The 16,668-nt window shown below is 38.7% G+C and overlaps 1 protein-coding gene across 1 annotated transcript; it reads right to left on the bottom strand.

The window, feature by feature from the left end:
- Positions 1-11,175: 11,175 nt before the first annotated feature.
- Positions 11,176-16,427, bottom strand: LOC118401842 (carbonic anhydrase 4-like). Its single transcript, XM_035799462.2, has 9 exons — positions 16,329-16,427; positions 14,374-14,440; positions 14,256-14,282; positions 13,918-14,088; positions 13,625-13,773; positions 12,912-13,007; positions 12,719-12,797; positions 12,394-12,557; positions 11,176-11,622 (listed from the first exon to the last, which is right to left on the bottom strand). Exons 1-9 carry the CDS (start codon positions 16,410-16,412, stop codon positions 11,431-11,433), a joined length of 1,029 nt encoding a protein of 342 aa, XP_035655355.1. The 5' UTR covers positions 16,413-16,427; the 3' UTR covers positions 11,176-11,430.
- Between the last annotated feature and the right edge of the window lie 241 nt (positions 16,428-16,668).

Here is a 16,668-nt window from a genome sequence, read left to right as displayed (position 1 = left end):
TACCATGTTGTGTTGCTGCCATGCTATGTTGTTGTCTTAGGTCTCACTTTCTGTAGAGTTGTGTTGTTTCTTTTGTTGTGATGTGTGTTTTGTCCTATATTTTTATTTATTATATTTTTATTTTTAATATCAGCACCCGTCCCCGCAGGAGGCCCTTAGCCTTTTGGTAGGCCGTCATTGTAAATAAGAATTTGTTCTTAACTGACTTGCCTAGTTAAATAAAGGTTAAATAAATACATAAAAAATATGCTGTTATAGAAGTAATTACCTTAGTAGGTGACATCAGAGGTCAGCAAGTGGTAGAATTTGGATCTCAGGGATGATGACATTCCCACTAGTTGGAGGGCCATTCTAGTTGGTTTTCCTCAGTTGTATGTGGTTAATTCGCACTTTCCACTTGGTTACAAAAACAGCATTAGTGAGGCACTGTTATCATTTCCTTCAGACTCTCCTCCTTTTTATGTGAATCATTAATCAACCCTGAAATTGCAGAGCGCCAAATTCAAATGACATAAATAGTAATAATAATCATTCATGAAAATACAAGTGTTATACATCAGTTAAAAGCTTAACTTCTTCTTAATCCAGCCTCCTTGTCAGATTTCAAAAAGGCTTTACGGCGAAAGCATACCATGCGATTATCTGAGGACAACGCCCCTCATACAAAATCATTACAAACATTTTCCAAACAAGCAGAGGCATCACGAAAGTCAGCAATAGCAATGAAATAAATCTCTTACCTTTGAAGATCTTCCTCTGTTTGCAATCACAAGGGTCCCAGCTACATAACACATGGTCCTTTTGTTCGATAAAGTCCCTCTTTATAACCCAAAAAGGTCAGTTTAGTTGGCGCGCTTGACTCAGTAATCCACCGTTTTCCCTAGTTTAAAATGCATACAAATGAATCCCGAAAGTTACCAATAAACTTTGTTCAAACAAGTCAAACAACGTTTCTAATCAATCCTCAGGTAGCCTAATATGTAAATAAACAATCAAATTTAAGAGAGAGAAATGTATGTTCATTACCGGAGATAAATAATGAAGTGAAAAAAAGTGAAAAAACCAGCCTGAAACTCTTTCTAAAGACTGTTGACATCTACTGGAAGCCCTAGGAACTGCAATATGGGAGGTATCCCATTGATTTTCCCATAGACATGCATTTTAAGTGGTGTCACTTCCCAAAAATATTTTTTCTGGATGGATTCTCCTCGGGTTTTCACCTGCTTTATCAGTTCTGTTATAACCACAGTCATTATTTTATCAGTTTTTGAAATTGTTGAGTGTTTTCTATCCAATACCACCAATTATATGCATATCCTAGCTTCTGGGCCTGAGTAACAGGCAGTTTACTTTGGGCACCTCATTCATCCAAACTTCCGAATACTGCCTCCTATCCCTAAGAAGTTTTTAATGGAACTGTGTAAAGATAGGAGATTGACAAAATAGTATGTCGAATAACTATCCTTGCATACAGAGGAATTATTAAACAAGTGTTAAACAAGGAGTATAAAGTATATACTGGGGTAGAGGAGTATAATTTACAGATAAATATAGCTATATTATATGGTTGAAATAAATCTATGCTATTGGAATAAATAACGATAATAGACACATAAAGGACAGTACAGTAGTATGGTTTATAGTAGCACCTCCAAGAGGCATTTAGTAATGTGGATAAACAGTAGGAGGAAACAGAGTGTGGACGAGCAATCCACGACTTAACAGACCACTAGTGTAACAGTTTTCCCCCTCTTCTGACGAGGAGTATGAAGGATCGGACTAATGCGCAGTGTGGTAAGTGTTTATGTTATTTAATTGGAACAGAAACACCAAACAAAATAACAATGAGAGCTAAACGAAAACGAAACAGTCCTGTAAGGTGCAGCAACACAAAACAGAAAACAACTACCCACAACCCATAGTGGGAAAACAGGCTGCCTAAGTATGGTTCTCAATCAGAGACAACAACTACCCACAACCCATAGTGGGTCGCTCTGGATAAGAGCGTCTGCTAAATGACTTAAATGTAAATGTAAATGTAAAACAGGCTGCCTAAGTATGGTTCTCAATCAGAGACAACAACTACCCACAACCCATAGTGGGAAAACAGGCTGCCTATTTATGGTTCTCAATCAGAGACAACGATAAACAGCTGCCTCTGATTGGGAACCATACTAAGCCAAACACAGAAATACAAAAACATAGAACAACACATAGAATGCCCACCCCAACTCACGCCCTGACCAAACTAAAATAGAGACATAAAAAAGGAACTAAGGTCAGGATGTGACAACTAGGAAGATATAGTCCAGGAATGACAGGGATAAATATTAAAGCAACAGAGGAGGATTGGTTTTAAATAGGTGAATAGCACAATAAAAATAACTAAGACAGCATAGCTAGTGCGGATATTAAATGAAGATAAAAGAATAACTACACAATAAATAAAAATGTGAAAGTAAGGATATCATTAGCAATAGGACAAGAAAGAAAGAGAAAAATAAATACTGAGAATGTTTAAAGAAGGAGAAGGATTGTTCAAAAGTATAAAGAAAGCTTATGCTGCAGGTTCAGGAATGTTGAAGAAGGACAATGAAAAGTCAGACAGGAAGAAGGTGGAATGGTTTACACAACCTCCACCATACACCAGTGGGTAATACCAACCTGAGTTGTGGAAATATAGAGAGAAATAGAGGTGAAAGATGATAAGGAGACTCTCTCTGTGCCCTCTTAGGTAAAAAAAAGGACCTGGAAAGGACAGGGGAGACTGAGCAAGGTGCAGGAAGGAACCTGCATCTTTCATAACTGAACTGTTATGAAAGATGATGTGGAAATAGGAAGACAAGTGTGAATGGTTTTGGTAACTGTGGGTTATCAATAATAGTGATATTTGAGGCGCTATACTGGAATAAGACATTAAGTAATCTGTATTATTCAGTAATACATTTGCAGACATTATAGTTTAGGTTCTAATACAAGGTATTAAGTGACTAATGAATTATTGTCTGGGCAGTGGATTGCCCTACCTTAGAAAATAGTTAATAGAAGGGAGGGGTAAAATAATTAGCAAAGAGGTTATTAAACCTAAAATGAACTTTAAAATGTTTTAGTTAGTTTATGAACATTGTGATGGTTGGCAAAACAATCAGCGACAACCACAAGGCCCTGTAAACCCATGGGTGGGGATACTAGGCCTAATCAGGGACTAGGGATGCCCAGAGAATCCTACAGGCGAGGGTCAGTTTTCAATGATATCCACGAGAGCTGATCAAGAACTTATGCTGCAAGTTCAAATAGAGAACAGAGGCACACCCACAATGATAGATTCTGGAGCCATCCACACATATGTAAATCCAAATTATGCCTCTCATCTCCCCATGTCTGACAAATATACCAAAACTATAGGATGCTCGGGACAAACGCAGCTAATTCCAGTGACAGCCCAGTTCCAGTGACAGCTGATGGCAGATCAGCATTACTCCCTATTCTAGTGTCAGAACAAACACTGATTCATTTAAGTGAAGAGATGTAGACTAGTGAAGGTAACAAAAGACAGTCATTTGGAAAATAAGAATTTGGAATTTGAATTGATTAAGAATTGGCTGATGTATTTTCTACATTAGGCACATTACAGGTTAATCTTAAAATAATAGATGTTTAATGAGTGTGAAGCAGTGGTTAGTGATAAAAATATATTCATTGATAAGGAGGATTGATGTAGTGTTGACAGTATGTGAATGGTAATATGGTATTAGTACCTTTTTATAGCACACTAACAATATTTTAGTAATTTGATAGGCTGAGGTTTCAATACAAGGTTAAAGGATGAGTAGAGGGATTGAACCATGAGATTGTAAAAAATATTAGCTGTGGTTGAAAGCAAGCAGGTAGTGGGACATTTGAAGTAGAGGTATGAGAAACATTATTTGACCGTTTTTGATTATTGTTGCTTGGTTTTATAGTTAGGCAATTCCAGTGAATTTGAGCAGGAAGATAATGTATTAAAAATTATAATCTGTCTCCATTATGTGGAGCAGTGTCCAGTAATGCAAGTAGAATGAAATATGTCTTGACTGCCAAGCTGATAAGACATCACCAAGTTTTTGAAGGTTCTACATTTGTTAAACAACAGTTTTGTATTTTACTAAACTTATGCAACATGTTAATTCAATTGATAGGATTACTGGAAAGGGGCACTGGGATTGTTTATTTTAAAATGGGGTCAATTCCACTTAATGGAACACTATATTATCTGATGGGTCTTGAATAAGAATTCTTGCTTCCAGGACAAATGCAGGTTCAATACAGTGTGTATGTTAATTAAGGGAGACATAGGTGACCATGTCTAAAACACCTTTTTATTTGATGCCTGGGATCAAATATCACTGATTTCTTCAGCTGAGACATTGACTACATTTGCAAATGAAAAAGTATTACATTTAGAATGGTTAACAGGAACAATCGAAGGTGAAACAGATATTAAATGTGTTGATTGGAAATTGGTCTATTAACAATACCAAGATATTTGTACATGATTATGACAGTAAGAGACCAATCATATAATATCATATGGGTGTATAGTGACTAAGGGTAGTGCATGCTGAATAAAGCATGCGAAGGCTGGGCCATTTCTGTTTATTTTTTGACATATGGTTTAACACACACATACACCAGCACGCACACACCATTTACTGGTTATGAATATGGGTTAGTGTTGTTGACACTGTGGGATTTATTTTGGATGGGGTCTTTTCAATTTAGTTTTAAATTGGTTATGCAGAAGGATGGAAATGTTTTTGAAAGGTATTTAATTGTTTCGGAAGGTCAGGGAAAGAAGAGAGATAGGAAATATTTTAATGGTGTCGATTTCTTTCCTATGAGACCTGATCAATCTCATTAGAAATGATCGAAACAGGTGGGATTAAATTATAAAATAAATGAAAAATACCAATCTCTATTCAAATCGTATCACTACTTTGAAATGCTATGATTTTGTTAGGAAATTATAAAGCGTTGTAATCTAAGCTGACTAGTTATTTGAATAAGTAACATTTTTATTTAACCTTTCTAGCACAGGGGAACACCTCGACAACATTCCGCTGAAAAGGTAGCGAGCGAAATTCAAAAATATTTTTTTGAAATATGTAACTTTCACACATTAACAAGTCCAATGCAGCAAATGAAAGATAAACATCTTGTTAATCTAACCATCGCGTCCAATTTCAAAAATGCTTTACAGCTAAAGATGATTATGTCAGATCAGCGCCAAGTCGAAAAAACACACAGCCATTTTTCCAGCCAAAGAGAGGAGTCACAAAAAGCAGAAATATAGATAAAATTAATCACAAACCTTTGATGATCTTCATCAGATGACACTCATAGGACATCATGTTACACAATACATGTATGTTTTGTTCAATAATGTGCAGATTTATATCCAAAATCCTAGTTTACATTGGCGCCTTACGTGCAGTAATGTTTTGATTCCAAAACATCCAGTGATTTTAGCAGAAATACTCATAATAAACATTGATAAAATATACTACTGTTTTTCATAGAATTAAAGATAGACTTCTCCTTAATGCAACTGCTGTGTCAGATTTAAAAAAAACTTTACGGAAAAAGCATAATCTGAGAACGGAGCTCAGAACCCAAAACAGCAAGAGGAATAGCCGCCATTTTGGAATCAACAAAGTTAGAAACAACAACATAAATATTCACTTACCTTTGATGATCTTCATCAAAAGGCACTCCCAGGAATCGCAGTTCGACAATAAAATAGTGATTTGTTCCATAAAGTTCCATCATTTATGTCCAAATAGCCTCTACCAACTGTGGCTCAGTTGGTAGAGCATGGCGCTTGTAACGCCAGGGTAGTGGGTTCGATTCCCGGGACCACCCATACGTAGAATGTATGCACACATGACTGTAAGTCGCTTTGGATAAAAGCGTCAGCTAAATGGCATATATTATTATTATTATTATTGTTGTTAGCGTGTTCAGCCCAGTAATCCATCTTCATGAGGCGCGAGCATTTCATCCAGACAAAAACTCAAAGTTCCGTTACAGTCCTTTAGAATCATCTCAAACGATATATGGAATCAATCGTTAGGATGTTTTTAACATAAAACATTAATAATGTTCCAACCGGAGAATTCCTTTGTCTTCAGAAAAAGCACTGGTAAGTGAGGTAACTCTGTCGGGAGTGCGCGTCATGAGACCAAGGCACTATGTCAGACCACTGACTCAAACAGGTCTCATGAGCCCCTCCTTTATAGTAGAAACCTCATTCGAGTTTCAAAAGACAGTTGACATCTAGTGGATGCCCTAGGAAGTGCAACCTCATCCATTTCTCAATATGTACTCCTGTAGGCAAAGCTTTGAAAAACCACAAACCTCAGATGTCCCACTTCCTGGTTGGATTTTTCTCAGGTTTTTGCCTGCCATATGAGTTCTGTTATACTCACAGACATCATTCAAACAGTTTTAGAAACTTCAGAGTGTTTTGTATCCAATACTAATAATAATATTCATATATTAGCATCTGGGACAGAGTAGGAGGCAGTTCACTCTGGGCACGCTATTCATCCAAAAGTGAAAATGCTGCCCCCTATCCCAAAAAAGGTTGTTAACAATGTGGTAAGTTATGCATAAGTATATTCATGAAAACCGAAATATGAGACCATGACAATTCCCACTCTCTCTTCACCTGACTCTATGCCTCCAGGATACGTTACCGCTGGACTCCACAAAAACAAAAGCCCTAAAGAAGCTTCCTCATGCTTTCACCCAGTCTTCGCCAGTCTTCGACAGGTTCTGAGAGTTGTTCCCAAGCCATGTGCTTTTATTGCCACTTAATGGGCACCCTGCTACTACTAACATGGCCCATGCCTATAATCGCTTTCAATTGTGATCCCTTCGGCAACTGCCGTGAGAAGAACTACTGCCTGTAATATATCAAGTGTTCACCGGCTGTTAGAAATTGGGAAAGAGATTATTGAATTGGAAGAATATTCAACCTACATATCATTCCATCTAACCCATAACACACTAGTCACTACTCCTAATGCACTTCTACAGTTATAAACATACTAAAATCATTACGTCCATATACATCAATCCCTCCTCTGGAACAATGATCACTCTCATGTTCTATAAAACCTTAAAACACATTGACTTAACAAGAAAACAGAAAAATAAAAATGATTTGTTTAATAACTTCCCACTACTCTTAATGCAACTAAAACTGGGGAAAAAAACGTTCATCCATAACGTTCTATGCCCATGTTATGCAGGTCTTCCTGCCGTCTCCTTCATCTCCATCATTGGGTGTTATTACAAAACACAGACTATAAACCTTACATGAAATTACTTGTATTCTATCACCCAGACATCTCTATTTATCAATACAATGTAACGTTAAAATTATAATGACATAATAAAACAAAAGTAACAAAAACCTTTTGTTAACCCAAGCTATCATCCAGTAAGTTCTAACAATTTAGAGATAACGTTTCCAGAGCTTCCCTAGGCCTAATACATTTAAACAGTGCCCCTAACCCTCACCTGTTCAAAAGCAACTCTCTCTTGCTTTATCCAACTCATAACTAAAACATTTATAAATGATCCAGCCCAAATTCACAATAACCGTCCTTAGTGCTTAATTTAACTCCAATTCAAATGTCTCAATGTAGCACACATCATCCCTATTAAAGCTTGGTCGCAAATTGGTCTTTTTGGGGATATAAGGAAGGACTTTATCGAACAAAATGACCATTTGTGATGTTTCTGGGACCTTTTGGAGTGTCAACAGAAGAAGATCTTCAAAGGTAAGGCATTAATTATATCGCTATTTCTGACTTTCGTGGCGCACCTGCCTGGTTGAAAAAGGGTTTTCATGCTTTTATATGCGGGGCGCTGTCCTCAGATAATTGCATGGTGTGCTTTCACTGTAAATCTTTTTTGAAGTATGACACCGGGGCTGGATTAACAAGAAGTTAAGGTTTATTTTGATGTAAGACACTTATATTTTCATGAATGTTAAATATTTCTATTTCTGTAATTTGAATTTCATGCTCTGCAGTTTCACCGAATGTTGGCGAGGTGGGTCGCTAGCGGAACGTCTGCACCAGAAAGGTCATTAAGGACAACAAGGTCAAGGTATTGGAGTGGCCATCACAAAGCCCTGACTTCAACCCTATAGAACATTTGTGGGCAGGACTGAAAAAGTGAGTGCAAGCAAAGTGGCCTACAGACCTGACTCAGTTACACCAGCTCTGTCAGGATGAATGGGCCAAAACTTATTGTGGGAAGCTTGTCGAAGGCTACCCGAAACATTTGACCCAAGTTTTAAAAAATTAAAGGCAATGCTACCAAATACTAATTGAGTGTATGTAAACTTCTGACCCTCTGGGAATGTGATGAAAGAAATAAAAGATGAAAGAAATAATTATCTTTACTATTATTCTGACATTTCACTTTCTTAAAAGAATGTGGTGATCCTAACTGACATAAGACAGGGCATTTTTACTTGGATTAAATGTCAGGAATTGTGAAAAACCGAGTTTAAATGTATTTGGCTAAGGTATATCTATCGCATCTTAGTCGCTCTGTCACTGCTCATCCATATATTTTATATTTATGTATTTTCATCCCTTTTTATCCCTCCTTTTTTCCCTTTATTAGATTGTATGTATTAGGTTTTGTTGTGGAATTTGTTAGATATTAGATTTTGTTGTGGAATTGTTAGATATTACCTGTTAGATACTGGTGCACAGTCGGATCTAGAAGCATTAGCATTTCGCTACACTCGCAATAACATCTGCTAACCATGTGTATGTGAACAAGACAATTTTATATGATTTGACTAGTCTCCCAGTCCCTGCAGCTGAAAAACATCCACACAGAATTATGCTGCCACCACCATGCTTCACCGAAGGGATTGTGCAAGGTTTCCTCCAGACGTGACACTTGGCATTCAGGCCAAAGAGTTCAATCTTGGTTTCATCAGACCAGGGAATCTTGTTTCCCGTAGACTGAGGGTCATTTAGGTGCCTTTTGGCAATCTCCAAGCAGGCTTTTACTGAGGACTGGCTTCCGTTTGGCCACTCTACAATAAAGGCCTGATTGGTGGAGTGCTGCAGAGATTGTTGTCCTTCTGGAAGGTTCTCCCATCTCCACAGAGGAACTCTGGAGCTCTGTCAGACTGACCATCTTGGTCACCACCCGGACCAGGGCCCTTCTCCCAGATTGCTCAGTTTGGCCGGGCGGCCAACTCTAGGAAGAGACTTGGTGGTTCCAAACTTCTTCCACTTAAGAATGATGGAGGCGTCTGTGTTCTTGGGGACCTTCAATGCTGCATAAATGTTTTGATATCCTTCCCCAGATCTGTGCCTCGACACAATCGTGTCTTGGAGCTCTACGGACAATTGCTTCAACCTCATGACTTGGTTTATGCTCTGAAATGCACTGTCAACTGTTGGACCTTATAAGGACAGGTGTGTTCCTTTCCAAATCATGTCCAATCAATTGAAATTACCACAGGTGGACTCCAATCAAGTTGTAGAAACATCTCAAGGATTATCAATGGAAACAGGATGCACGTGAGCTCAATTTTGAGTCTCATAGCAATGCTTATGTAAATAGGGTTTATCTGTTTTTTATTTTTAATACATTTTCAAAAATGTCTAAAAACCTGTTTTTGCTACATCATTATGGGGAATTGTGTGTAAATTGATGAGGAAAATGTTTTATTTAAACCATTTTAGAAAAAGGCTGTAACGTAACAAAAGGGAAGGTGTCTGAATACTTACTTTATATGCCTACCCATCCACCCCGACCAACCACTCTACTTCGTTTTTGCCTTAAGTAACTATTTGTCTTATGTAACCATACCAAACGTAACACATCATACTATTTTGAGTGTCCTGGATTTACAACTAGTCTATTAAACCAGGATGTGGTTCTGGGTAAAGTTAATGATGCCTTGACCTTAACAAAGGTCCCAGGACCAGTAAATGCAAAAGGTACAGTAGGTATGGGTGCTCTTTTCGCCATATGCATATTTCTTTCGAGGCAAAACCCACTCATAACGGTGGTAGGTTTTGTGTTGTTTGTGTTGAAGAAAGATGCATGTGCAGAAAACAACCCCATACTTACTTTCAAATTGGGTGGTGGATCTTTGATGTCATGGGGCCATTTTGCTTCCACTGGTACTGGGCCCTGTTCAGGTCAACGGTAATTGGGCGTCAATCAGACGTTCTTTTGCAGTATTACACAACTTTGAAACCTGAACCCCCCCCACACACACACTTATTTGGGCTTCCAATCTGTGACATTTGTCATTTGCACAAAGCAGTTTACTGTATGTGAACAAGTGTAACATACAGTACAGTTTGACTGCACAGCCTTGTAGTGACGCTAATGCAGCTTGCTTTCAGATATCTTGGCAGTGCTTCAGTGAAATGACGTGTGCACTTATCACATGAAACACGCCCACAGTCTCCCAAAAAGCAGATAAACCTGATAATAAATGCCATGGAATATGAGTATCTGCACAAGTTAGACACTGACAATCCAACATCAGAGAGGCCAGGTGGTGGCAAATGTCAAGATAGGTGACGTCACAAGTTTAAATTGCATTGATACCATCATTACCGCCTTTCTTTCTCTCCCTTATCTCAATCCTAATCTCAATCCATCTGTCTCATTCTCATTCTCTCATTCCAGGAGAAATGACAGAATATTTGAGAAATTGAGTATGACACTGGAAGTCTGGCTGGCTGACAACAACCTTGAAGTTCCCCTGACTTCAGAATCTGGAAAGGCTTTTTCTCCTCTGTATCTTTCTCACTCAAGCATTCACAAGGGCACCCACACAGCCCCCCAGCACTGCCCCTTCAAACCACTGTTTGATTTTCAAATCCAAACAATGAGAGGTCTCAAGCCCACAGGAATTATTTTGTTGTTGTTGAGAGAACCAATCAAAGCTCAAGACAGCTTTTGCGTGAATACTGCACCAACAACAGACTCCAGTCCAGACCAGTGTGTCACAGGTCTCGCTCGCTGTGTACCATGTGAGTCACATCAGCCAGGCTACAACATGGGCGCACAAGCAGTCACTATAGCCAATGTAATAACAAAACTAGATTGAATTTATCAATCATACCTCTCAAGTACATTGACATTCTTTATTGACTTCATGCTCGGGCTTAGTTTACAGTCATCATTGGTAGAAAACTCTGTAACCTGGGGCTATATTTACCAACCAAGGATTAAACACATTTCGCTATGATTGTTGCTTTTTCCAATAGTTTCTTCTTGGGGTCAAGATGACCCTTGTTGGTAATCGATATAAGGAAAATATGTTGGTAGCTTGAGGGTTCATGGAGATATGGCAATGCACTTCAGGTAAGGAGTATTTCGCCGTCACTAAACCCTCAGCAGCATCCAGGCCAGGGCCATGAGGCCCAGAGAGGAGCACATTGTGGAGGCTCCCGAAGCTGGACGGCTCTGGGTCGTCACCAACCAGTCATTGAACGGTTGGATGCTCCTGAAGACGTTGGTCATCAAGGCAGAGGTGGAGTTGTGGTCAATGTGCAATGTTGTACTGAAGAGATCAATCTGAGGGGAAAAGGTTAATTAATTTCAGATAGGATCATAGACATAAGTGTGACATCAAGCTGGCCCAATGGCTTTACCCACTGGGCACAAACGTCTAGTTTTAGTTGAGCTGCCAAGTAACGTGAAATCAAATAAACTTTGAGGCAATTGCTCTCCAAGTAAATACATAAATAGATCACAAAAACAACAACTTTAAGGCATGTCATTGCATTCCGGTTAAAAATGTGATTAAAATAAGAAATGTATGAAATGTGTGTTCATATGCCGTACATCCTGTTGCATGAATTTTCCTGCACAGCATGAAATGATAACTTTAGAGTGCTCAAGGCTTTGAAAAGGCTTCTAAAGATTGTAATCGCCACATTACATGTTCCTTCTTAATTTGCCCTAACAAAAAATGTAGCAACCCCTATAAAAAAGTCCTTTAATTATAATCCACATAACAATACACATTTCCTTTTGCTGCAGGTCTATTTCCTGCTGTTTGAAACTGGCTCAAATTAAGATGTGGGATCTTTATGTTCATGACTTCTTGAAGAGCCAATTAATACGTCACAATCTCTTTTGTTGGACCAGCCCAGATGAAAGATCATGTTTGGTAATATTTTTGAATCATAACCTTTATAATGTTTCATAAGCAAAATGGATAAGGAATGGATCCTACACTTAAATATATTAAAATACAGTCCATGTTTCTTGTCGGAGCTATGTTTATTGTCTGCTAAGTAGAAATTGTGTTCAGTTTCTGGGGAAATTGTTGCACAAACTCACCAAGTCCTGGCTGACTTTGATAGGGTCCTTGAACACGGTCCAAACCACAGCCTCATTGCAATTTGGAGTGGTCAGGGAGCCAAGGTAACGGTAGTATTTGGTACGGTCCACCCCTTCCAGGAGCTCATCCAATGAAATAGCATGAGTAATGTTTACAATATCATCTTGAGGAAGAGAGAAAGAAAAAACGTATATAAAATCATATGCTACTGAAATTGAACAAGAAAATTACTCATTTTGAATTCAAAGAGAAAACTAATGCCAAATCCTCTTCCAAACTTTATTTTGAGGAAGTAGTCAGAACCAGTCAAATTTCTCCTCTCACCTTTTAGTGTGATGTTGGCCAAGTAGGATGTCAGAGTATTCCAGGCTGCTGGTGAACCAGTTGCATTACCCGGCATGGCCTGTTTGAAAAACAAAGACTTTAGTCATAAAAAAACAGCAATAAAACATTGAAATGCCTAATCTACTGTGGAAAAATGAATGCCATTTCTATGAAGGTTAAAGCATCCGCTCACCTCTATGAAGAAGCCAAGAGCAGCAAGTCCCGTGCTGTCTGCAACGGCCATGGTCGTGTTACCGTTGTGCGAAGACTTTGCATTTACTATGTGCAACTGAAAGGTGAAGCATAACAGTTGATATAAAAAGTTATCTGAATCCATTGAAAAATTAAAACACTGTAATGATACATTTAAAAAGGTAGACTACAATCTGCTATATATACAGCTGTTCAAGGGTCATTTAAATTAATGACATATATATGCCCACTGATTCTTGAGGAATATAACTTATAAATGCTTCTTGAGCGCAGTACAACAGTCAGATTATTGCACCATTTATGAATTTGAGATTGGTTAAGTTTCCCCACCTGTCAGCTTTCTAGTAAACCAAGTGTCGGGGCTGCAGTTGAGCTGGGGGAATTAATTCATTCTGGACTAAGGCTAAATGAAGACCTTGACATTGATCCATTGCAGTGTGGTATATGTGTATCAGTATGAGAAGTGTCACCCAATGATTAATGGGCTAAATTCAGATTCTCAACCCTTCTCCAAAAGTGTACTAATACACTTCCACACATTAATTTAATAGGAATGGATTAGTGCTTGGAATATGGTGGAAACTCCCTCCAGGCATGCTTGCACTAATCCTTGAAGGGGGGTGGAAGAGGGGACACTAATGGAGAAAGGTTAAGAATCAGAATGCACTAATGTTGTGTTGAACCTTCCCATACCTCCATGGGGTAGCGGGTTCCATCCACTGTGTGCTCTGACCCAGGTACTGAGGTACCATTCCCCCAGTGGAGGTGAAACTGCAGGCTGTCATAGGCCTCAGACAGTGCCCCACCTGTAACCTGGACACCACTTGTCAGTTCCACTTTGACTGAAAGAAAGAGAGGAGGAACAATAGGAGAGGAATTGGTTACATTTTGCACATAAGGGTTCCTGGTTTGGTTCATACATTATCCTCAAGTGGGACTTTGTGTGTATGGATTGAGAAAGCAAGGCATCCATCCATTCTCCTCACCAGTTTTGCCAGTGTTCTTGATATTCTTCATTGTATAATTGTCTCCGTATTTGGTGAAGGTGAAGGCAGTCAGGGTTTCATCGCCCACTGCTGATGCAGAGACGATGTTGATGGGAGACTGACGGGATCCATTGCAATGTTCACTGGCAATGTTGGACCAAGTGGTGTCATCTTAACATGGAATCAACCATACCATGGTGTCAATGTACAATCGTTTTATAAGGGTCATATAATATGCTAATAAATCAATTCTCTAGTCTATTATCCACTGCTATCGCAATCACTTCAATTTGTGAGTAGAAATTACACTGTAATCAGTGGGTAAAATAAATACTTACCACAACTAGGATCATGGTAACACCACACTGTTACAATTGAAGAAGGGAAAAAGTTATGCAGAGTCACAACATTGATAGAAAAGTCACAGTCCAACAAAATAATAGAATAATCACTTACAACCGCCTGCAGCACCGTATGTAGTGGGGACGAAGAGTGTCGCAACGATAACCACAAGTTGATTCATCTGAAAGCGAGATAAAGGCAATTATGAATGGAGAGACCACTAAAGCACCAACCAACACAAGAAATCCATGCACTTAGAAAAGTGGTTGAAATTTGGTCAGTCCGCCCTGGTCTTAATTCTCTTCATCCACAACGTCCACAAACGTAGACGTCTATGATTGGTTCCGATTTGTTCGAATCCGTACTGGCCTTGATTTGACCCAAATATAGGCATTGATATTTCACAAGTTTGGACACTACTGTTGTCTACTATGCTCTACTGTACTGTGCTATCCAAACTTTTTAACATGGACATCTATGATTGGTTCAGATTTGGTCCAGACCGACCAAATTTGGTCTTGTTTGGCGGCGGAGGTCATTAGCATAATACCCAGTGTGCTTTGAACATGTTAATTGTTATATATTGGTCATTTAGAAGACCCTTATCCAAAGTGACTTACAGTTGGTGCAATCAACTAAGGTCGATAAACAACCACATACAATATCACAGTCCTAGTGAGTAGGGGTGTTAACCCCGGTGTCCTGGCTGCAGATCTTAATTTGACCCAGATTAGATTTTTACAAACCAAATAACCACATCATATGTTATAGCAATCTGTACGGTCGATGACAGTCTTTGACATGGCACGCAGCCATTGGTTAATGCATGCAACATCTAAGCAGGGGAACGCAACCAAAATGTCTTTTGGAAAAGGCTGGCATTAAAACTCCTCCTTTATCTGTTGTTGGACATCTGTCAGGTTCTCCAGCAACACTGAATCCTTTTTGTTTACTTTGTGTGTATCCAAGAACAAACATGAGTAAATAGACATGTATTTTGTTTGACAGTTTTCACTGATGCGGGTGATTGTTTTGAGTTGACTCACGATTGTTTGTAAATGTATATACGGCTCCCGGAGCACATTTTCCTTTGTTATGTTGGCGGGTAAAGTATCGAGCTGATTACTCCGTTTCCTATCTCTTTTATTTTTGAATTAATTCTGTTAGAAATAATTATTTCTGGTCTGAGTTATGACATGAGTTAGAATAAATGATGTCATGTTGAAACTACCTTGATGAATTCTGATTGTTTGCCATTATTGAATAGAGACTATCTTTATGATTTGATTTATGCATTATGGCATTTTATTTATTATTGTTTGTTCTCAGATTTTCATTCCTGCACACTCTGAATCAATTAAAAGTCAACAACAGTGAGACTAACCAACTCTGTGTCTTTCCTTCTGCCAAACCTTATTAGTTTTGTTCACCTGTTCACCAATTTCTTCTCCTGACCTAACCAGTCCCCCTGGCCTAACCAGTCCCCCGAGTGCTAACACTCATTTGTAAAAACGTTTCTGTAACCGTTGTTGAAGTGTTCTGTTGGTTCTTCAGAACTTTGCACATGACCACTGCCAGTTCTGATGCTTTTGGGCAAGTGACAGATTTGAGCAATTTGAAATATTCCATAGGCCTACTGCAATCTTTTATTCCACACTGAAATCCTATATTATTTGGAAATGTTACTTTTGAACATGCACATAATGCTTTCTTTGTTGACATGTATATATAAGTGATTATGTATGGCTGAAATTTGGCCATAGAAACAATTGCCAAAACAATATGTATTTTCAACGTCCGGAAAATAATTTTAAACGTCCATAAACAATGTATTTTCAATACCCCAACCTCACACTCTTTGCAATTCATCCCTTGGTAAATTACTAGGAGGCATGAAAACAAAAAAAATGAATAGTCACTGACTTCCCATCACATGATTTGGCATAAATGCAGTGAAACAGCCTAGTCAATGAGATGTGTGCCACTTCAAACATACCATATCTTAAAAGCAAGGCATATTATTCCATAAATGTATATGTATGTTAGCATCAATGCCAGAATCATCTTACCTTAAAGCCACACCTGTCTTCACCTCTCAGTCCTGTGCGCTCAGCCTCCCATCCTTCGTCTTTATATTCAGTGGCACACCTCATCTAGAAATAATAAACACACCTCCTTTTGTAACTCAGCCGGTGGGTTTCAAGTTGAGTGTTCAAAATTGTGTAATACTGTAACTACTATTAAACCCTCTTTGGCCTCACTCCCCCCTATCTGAGATATCTACTGCAGCCCTCATCCTCCACATAGAACACCCATTCTTCCCGTCACATTCTGTTAAAGGTCCCCAAAGCACACACATCCCTGGGTCGCTCCTCTTTTCAGTTTCCTGCAGCTAGTGACTTTAACGAG

The sequence above is a fragment of the Oncorhynchus keta genome, chromosome 23 (assembly GCF_023373465.1).
Source record: "Oncorhynchus keta strain PuntledgeMale-10-30-2019 chromosome 23, Oket_V2, whole genome shotgun sequence".
NCBI classification, from domain to species: domain Eukaryota; kingdom Metazoa; phylum Chordata; class Actinopteri; order Salmoniformes; family Salmonidae; genus Oncorhynchus; species Oncorhynchus keta.
This window is presented reverse-complemented; position numbering and strand designations above follow the sequence as displayed.